This window comes from Mobula birostris, chromosome 22 (genome assembly GCF_030028105.1).
Source record: "Mobula birostris isolate sMobBir1 chromosome 22, sMobBir1.hap1, whole genome shotgun sequence".
NCBI lineage: Eukaryota > Metazoa > Chordata > Chondrichthyes > Myliobatiformes > Myliobatidae > Mobula > Mobula birostris.
Genome location: NC_092391.1, coordinates 28,552,761 through 28,560,664, shown reverse-complemented (window position 1 = coordinate 28,560,664; position 7,904 = coordinate 28,552,761). Strand labels below are relative to the sequence as shown.

Here is a 7,904-nt window from a genome sequence, read left to right as displayed (position 1 = left end):
CATTGAGCTTTTTTCATGATTTGTTGCTCCACAAATGAGGGGTTTAGAGGCAAAAGCCATGTTAACCTATTCTGAAGCAAACAAAATAGGGGAAGATCAATGGGTAGGAGTTGGAGAAGCAGAGAACTGTCCGAAGAGTAGGGAGGAAACTGTAGAGCTAGGAAGGGCAAGGACATAAATTATTTGAAAGGGATAAGAGTTTTTGTAAATGTGACTCTTAGCCAAAAGCCAAAGCAGCACAGGGTGATGGACGAATGGGGAAAACTGTTGATTATGATTAATGAAGTTTGTATGAGCAATTGTTTATGAGAATAAAACTTTGGATGCAAGTGGGTCAAGCTCAGGACTGGAGGTAACAATTGTATGAATCAGAGTTTCAGTAACAGGAGGAGATACAAGAAATGTTATGCATGGGGAAAATATTGGAATTGTGAATTGGATTTATGGAGAATAGTGCACTTTTGGGTCAAACTTGACTTTAAGTTTGCAAGGCATGGAGACTGCGACAAGCTTTGGGCCTTGCATCAATTAGTTGGAGCAGATTTCTCCCCACCCTCAGTTTGACAGCGTCACTATTTAGAAACAGTAGCGAGTACTTTGTGTTAAGAAGAGGTAGTGAGGTAGAGGTGGGTGTTTTCAGCATACATGCGAAAAATGAAAAAGTGCTGATGAGCGAAGAAAGTTTGCATTTGAGAGTTATTTTCTGGGAGAGTGGAAATGATTGGGTAATTCTACTATCAATGAAGCACATGCTCACTTTGCTGTAAGTAATTGATCTTATTCATTTAATTTATATGTAATTATCCTGCACAAACTATTTTTCAAGAAAGATTATCCTGATTTTATTAGGAGATATTGAATTCATGCGTTCTCTTTCCTCGGTTATTTAAATTGTCAATGCTTTCTAAGGAAATCGGCGTCAAATTCTGTACAATAACTTCTGCTGCACCGAATATTTCATTGGCTAACAGTATTTCCAAATGACATTCATCAAAGAAAAATCCCACAGCTGTATCTTCGAAAGGCCTTTCACAGCTCTGGTGCTGTCTTTGACATTAGCTGTTATCTGCTTAACTAAATCACCTTATTTCCAATTCAACAGCATCATGTATCCCGATCCTCCAACGTATTACCTGCCATTATCTTTTTGAATAGCAGCGCAGACTCGAAGAGCCATATTTAGGAACTTCCCTGTGGTTAGTTCTTATTGAATCTCCCTCGTGCCACCTTTTTCTTTTTAAAAGGCGCATTACAATTCTTCCAACTAAAATCTAAACTGGACAGGCAGAAATAATGGGCCTACCAGGACAACCTTGTTAATAGATCTTAGGTGAGAAATAGAAGTCGATACGGGAATTTTAAGAACTGTACCAATTGGAACAGTGATATGCTTGTACTTATTCAAATTAAAATAGTGTAACTGCTGCCTCTGAGTTGTAAACACTGGAGAGGGTCACTGGTTATCCAACAACTCCATTTGGACCCCCACATTTTTTCAGCTTCTGTCACTTTAATTATCAGTCTAATTCTGATCTAGCCTCTTACAGTATTTTAGTAAAGTTCAGCACAAACGCAAACAACTGTACTTGGCCTTTCAATGGCGCCCATCTGGGCTCAACAAAGTTGAAAAGATTCAGATAAGCATTCTTTCTCCCGTTTAAACCTCCTGAAAATTCAACTTTTTGTTTCTGTAATTGGCACTTTCCTTTACTAACTTCTGTTTAGTACTCTTTACTCGTTCCCACTCTTTACACCTTTCATCTCGTTTCCATATCCCAGCACCTTAAAGTCTATATTTTATATAAGCTTGTCAAGCTCTGATAAAACATTGACACGTTTCGCTCCACACATACGCTATCTGATTTACGGATTATTTCCAATAGTTTTTATTTTGCTTTTACTAATATGCTAGGTGCTGCTTGTGGGGCGTTAGTGCAAATTTACTTCAAATTTGGTCTTTTAAGTGGTCTACATTGAGGTAATGGGAAGAGGCGGACACTTTGTTAATGACATTCGGGGCAGCATATTCCCCGAAAAGGCAGTTTACTCGCGGGGTTTGTGGTTGATTACTTCGGGAAGTGAGCACCATCTGCCGGACTGTCCAACAGCCGCACCTGGGCTGCGGAGGCGGACTGCAGCCTGAAGCGCCGTCCGTTGCCTTGGTTGCCGAGGCTCGGGTGTTCCCGTTGACAGTAGTTGTCATAGTTCCTCTGACTCGGGTGACTCCGAGGGCTCCGAGACTCAATTGTTGCCATTGTTCCTGGTGTTCGGCTGTTTCCGGGACAATGAGTGGCAATGGTTGCCATGGTTCCGAGCCTCGGGTGTTTCCGGAGACAATAGTAGTTAGCGGTTCCCGCTGTCTGGGTGTTTCTCCAGAAAACGACTGGTAACGGTAATCGTGGTTGAAATGGTTCGGGTGTTTCCCAAGATGGACTGAGAAATTGCCATCGTTCGGGTATTTCCGGAAACATTGATTGACAATATTTGTCATGGTTCCTGCTTTTCGGCTGTTTCCGAAGATTGACCCCCACCCCCCGTGGGTTGCGTGGTTCGAGTATTTCCGGAGACATTGAGTGGCAGCGGTTGCCATGGTTTCCACGCTTCGGGTGTTTCCGGAGATTGCGATGGATTTCGGGGCTTGGATCTAGCAAAGCGGAGGATGAGCGCGGCAGCGGGCGGGCGGACGCCACTGGCGGAAAAGGCCTTGTCGGAGCCTTACGGCCGGCTCCGTTACCATGACACGTCGCTGCTGATCTGGACACAACAGCAGCAGGAGCTGGAGAAGCGGGCAATGGGATCGGGCCCGGGGCCTGGGCCAGACAGTTTCTTGGGCCGGAGTCAGAGCATGTGGTACCGACAGTATGGAAACCAGCCTATCCTGATCCGGGACAAAAACAAAGTGGTCCCGGGCCCGGCCCGCTCTCAGTTCTGCGTGATAATGTAAATAGAATTTGGGTTCACCGTGATATTATTGTCCAAGGGGTCTTCAGCCGGAGCTCACCACGGCCAGAAAGAACTGTACCCAATGCACCCACATCCAGAGCGATACACACAGCCAGCGGAGAACCTACACCTTCACCAACCGGAGCATCTCCGCACTTGAATCCGTAATTATACATGGAATCACAATCAACAGGAACACCTTTTGCCGCTGTGTCATCGACTACATAGTAATTACATTCTAGATCAACCCCAACACCAGAGTAACGTGTCTGCTGCATCCAACATCCCTTGCAACTCGTCCAAATGATCCATCAACACTCATCGGTCGTTCGTTTGGGTTAGAACCTGGCAGCGTTCATATGTTCCAATGCGAATGGACAGTAGGTTCCAGCCGTAAGTGATGCAACCAGATTTTAAAAAATCTACATTTTATCGTAAACTGCCAAAAAACGGATTAAACAAGTGTCAGGAGGGAGCGCTTGTCCCAGCGCAGCTAATTATTATTTATGTATGTGTGTATTTATTTATTTATTTGTAGATTGCCACTGAAAGTTTGACCTAATAAAATCCAGACTTTGAATAGTCGGACAACCGAGCAACAGAGAACCCTTGAGGGAACATTAGAAGGTGCAGGCACCTGGTTCAGACAATCACAGGAACCTACAGGCCACCGCGGGAACAGATTACTTGAATGTTTTATATCAGTTCTTTTTTTCCCAAATATTTTATAGTATTTTAATGGAAGTACCGTATTTTTGCAATTATACTTTTTGTTTTTACTCACTACGTTTTCATATCTAACAATTTTACAATAGTCTCTGTGTGGAGCTCTGGAATATATATCAGCTACCTAATTTCAGAATTTGACGGCAATATTGTACTCCCTGGAGTCTGTGTCCAGTAATAATGTAATCATATTCTTTTTGTTCTAACGGAGACTGGCAGTATCAATCACATACAAAATAAACCACAAATACTGAAAATCTGAAATAAAAACTAAATATTCAGAAGTACGGTTATTTATTTCTGGAGCAACCCAGTAACCGCTGCATGCTGACACGGTCATTTGTTACCTTGAGGTTACCCATTGGAACTATGAACACTTCTTCCACAATTGCTGCTTGACCTGCCCAGTATCTCACTGAAATTGCAAAAAACCTGAGAAACCAGCCTCTCAGTCCCTCACTCCCTCACTAAAACATAGAACAATACAGATTCAGAATCACTTTATTGCCAGTATATGAAATTTACCAGAATTGATTGTGGTTAGGTGCCAAGTCTAAAACAGAACAATACCAAAACAGAACAATACCGTAACAGACAATAGTAACTAAATAGTGAGAAATAACAATTAGCAGAATGATTACATGCACAAACGTCAATAATCAAATAAATGTGAACATATGAACAAATTGAACAATTATCAACAGAGCAAGGGGAGCAGGAAGTCAGGGACAGTTAGGGTATTACCCCCGAGTGAGTTTTGTTGAGAAGCTAGGTAGCTACAGGAAAGAAGGTTAAGAGATAACAAGTAGTCCTGGTGGTGATGGACTTACAGCGTCTCCCTGATGGCAATTTGGTGAATAGGTAACTGCTCGAGTGGATGGAGTCGGCAGTAATTATTTCTGCTTTTCTAATGTCGGTAGCTGTCAGCCACTCTGCTGACTGGACCACTCGCTCCACCCTGGACTTGGAGTGGGGGGAGGCGGCGGGAAACCAAACGGTGATTGAGGTGGGCACAATACTCTTAAATGATGGCCGAGTAAAAATTCATCAGGATCTCACGCTGAGATTTTAGTTTCCTAAACTGGCGTAGGAAGGGCAATCTGCTGGGCTTTCCTAGTGATGAGCTTAACATGCTCGTCCTACTTCAATATGTAGGTAATGGTAGTCCCCAGGAATTCGAAAGACTCGACCACAGGCACAGCCTGACCATTAATTTCCAAGAGAAGGCAAGTAGGGGGTTGTTGATGGAAGTCACTCCTCATGTCCACTATCTTGACAGCATAAAGCTCCAAGGTATGAGCACACCATGCTGCAAGACAGTCCGCCTCTCTGATTGGTCACGTCATTATTAGAGATGAGACCAACTACAGTCGTGTCATGTCGTCCATGAGCTAGGATTTTAATGGATTTGAAAAAAAACCTAATGCCTTCCTTACATATATGACGAATAAACTCTTTTCAGGCTTCCAGCCGGGTACAGATATTAATGACAAACCCCGCTATCTTCATCAGGGATGGATTTGTCAGTGGAGACACGGTCATTTATATAAAGTGGGAACAGGAGGGGTGAAAAAAAACTCATCCCTAGGGGGAGCCTGTGGATCAGACAAGTAGGAGCCCAGCCTGGCACACTGCTTCCTTCCAGACAGGAAGCACAGCACAGGGTCAGCCTTTTCAGCCCACTGTTCTACTCTACACCCGTGACTTTGTGACTAGGCACAGTTCAAATGACATCTTTAAACTTGCTGATGACACCACTATTGATGGCAGAACTTCAAATAATGACAAGGAGGTGCACAGGAGCAGGACAGATCAGCTGATTGAGTGGTATCACAACAGCAACCCTGCTCTCAATCTCAGTAAGACCAAGGAATTGTTTGTGGACTTAAGGGAGGGGAAGTATTGGAAACACACACCAGTCCTCATCAATGGATCAGAAGTGGAAAGGACGAGTAGTTTCAAGTTCCTGGGTATCAACATCTCTGAAGATCTATCCTGGGCCCAACATATTGATGCAATTACAAAGAAGGCACGACAGGAATTCCATTTCATTCGGAGTTTGAGGAGAATTGGTATCTCACCAAAGACACTCGCAAGTTTCTACAGATATACCGTGAACAGCATTTTAACTGTTTTGCATCACTGTCTGGTATGGAGGGGCGACCGCAGACGATCGGAAAAAGCTGCAGAAAGCTGTAAACTCAGTCAGCTTCATCGTGAGCACCAACCTCCCAAGTATCCAGGACACCTTCAAAAGGTGGTGCCTCAAAGGCGGCATCAATCATTAAGGACCCCCATCACCCAGAACATGTCTTGTTTGCATTGGTACCATCAAGGAGGAGGTACAAGAGCCTGAAGACACACACTCAACAGCTTCTTCACCTCTGCTATTAGATTTCTGAATGGACAATGAACCAATGAACACTACCTCAGTATGTTTCCCCTCTCTTTTGGCACTATTTAATTTTTTAAAATATATACATACTGGAACTTATAGTTTCTCTGATTATGTATTGTAATGTACTGCTGCTGCAAAACAACAAATTTCATGACATACGCCTCTGATACTAAACCTGATTTGCGGAACTCCACTATTCATCGACAGCCATCCTGCAAAGGACCCCTTTCTGCTCACTGCTTGACTTCTGCCAGGCAACCAATCTTCTAACCATGCTAGAACCTTTGCCTCTAACACCACAGGCTCTTGTTTAGCTGCCTTGTGTACATCACCTTTCAAAAGGCCGCCTGAAAATCAAAGTAGATAATATCCATGAACTCTCCTTTGTCTACCCTACTTGTTACCTCCTCAAAGAATTCTAACATATCTCTTGATTCTCTTAATATCTGAAAGCATATTCTCAACATATTTAGTGACAGTGTACACAACTTTCTTGTCTAGAGAATTCAAAAGGTTCAATACATTCTGGGTAAATATGTTTCTCTTTAATACTGTTTGAGTATTCTAAGTATCCCAAGTATCCCAGCCAAAGAAAATTTCAACTCTATCAAATCTGTTAAGTCACTTAAGAGTCCTGTATATTTCAATTAGATTATCTTTCATTCTCTAAACTCTGGAGTCTATCAGTCTAGTCAGTTTAATCTGCAATGAGAGTCATGTCACAGCAAATGTGCAGTGCATTCCATCTACTGCAGGTAGGGAAACCAGATCTGCGGATTATTCCTGTTGCAGTCACTCCATTCTTTCTGTATTCTCTCACTCAAATCCTTTTGCTATAATGGCTAACATACCATACCTCTATATACCACGCCAGTCCAGGTGAACAGTCTTGACCTGAAACATTGACCGTCCATTTCTCTCCACGAGTTCATCCAGCATTTTGTTATTCCACATTCCAATGTCTGCAGACTCTTGTGGTACCAGTTTACTTCCTAATTTCTTGCTGAACTTGCATGTTAACTTTACAGTATGTGACTCAAGGAATGACTGAACACTACTCAAGGAGACCCAATTCCCAATGAATGTCAACTTTCAACCTCTCACCTGATAAAGTGTTATACCTTTCCAGTTCTCCCACAAACTTAATGACCTCATTTTTCCACATTTCATCTGCCATGAATTATCAGAAAATTTTAATGTTTACCATAACCATCTAATAGGGTCTTTAAGATAGATTGAAAGCAGTGATCCCCCATTGTTCAGTCTCCTGAACTGAGTATCACCCATTCTGCCTACTTTCTGTATCGATTAACCTATGCTCCATCCACACATTACAGAGAAGGTATGGCAGTGCCTCTACTTTCTTAGAGGATTGTATAGATTTGGCAAACTACAGATGCACAGTGGACAGTCTCCTGACTGGTTGCATCATGGCCACACTAAAGCCCAAGAATGGAAAAGGCGGTACAGCCCAGTCCATCACAGGAAAGCCCCTTCCCCCCATTGAGCACATCTACAAGGAACACTGCCCCAAGAAAGCAGCATCCATCATCAAAAACTCCTAGCATCCAGGCCATGCTTTCTTCTCACTGCTGCCTTCAGGAAGGGGGTACAGGAGCAAGGACAGTTCAACCATCAGGATCTTGAATCAGAATGGAAAACTTCACTCACCTCAGAACTGAGCTGATTGCACAATGCTGGTGTGTCAGTCTTTGTGTACAGCTTTCAATTGATTCTATTTTATTTCTTTGTTCTGCCATGAATGCCTACAAGAAAATGATTCTCAGGGTTGTGCATGGTGACATATATATATTTTTTTGATAATATACTTTGAACA

General features: G+C 42.8%; 1 protein-coding gene across 1 annotated transcript; it reads left to right on the top strand.

Annotated features, from left to right (window-relative positions):
* Positions 1-2,231: 2,231 nt before the first annotated feature.
* Positions 2,232-3,971, top strand: LOC140186339 (putative uncharacterized protein BRD3OS). The gene is made up of 2 exons (XM_072240483.1): positions 2,232-3,336; positions 3,482-3,971. Exon 1 carries the CDS (start codon positions 2,660-2,662, stop codon positions 2,942-2,944), a length of 285 nt encoding a protein of 94 aa, XP_072096584.1. The 5' UTR covers positions 2,232-2,659; the 3' UTR covers positions 2,945-3,336; positions 3,482-3,971.
* Positions 3,972-7,904: the final 3,933 nt, after the last annotated feature.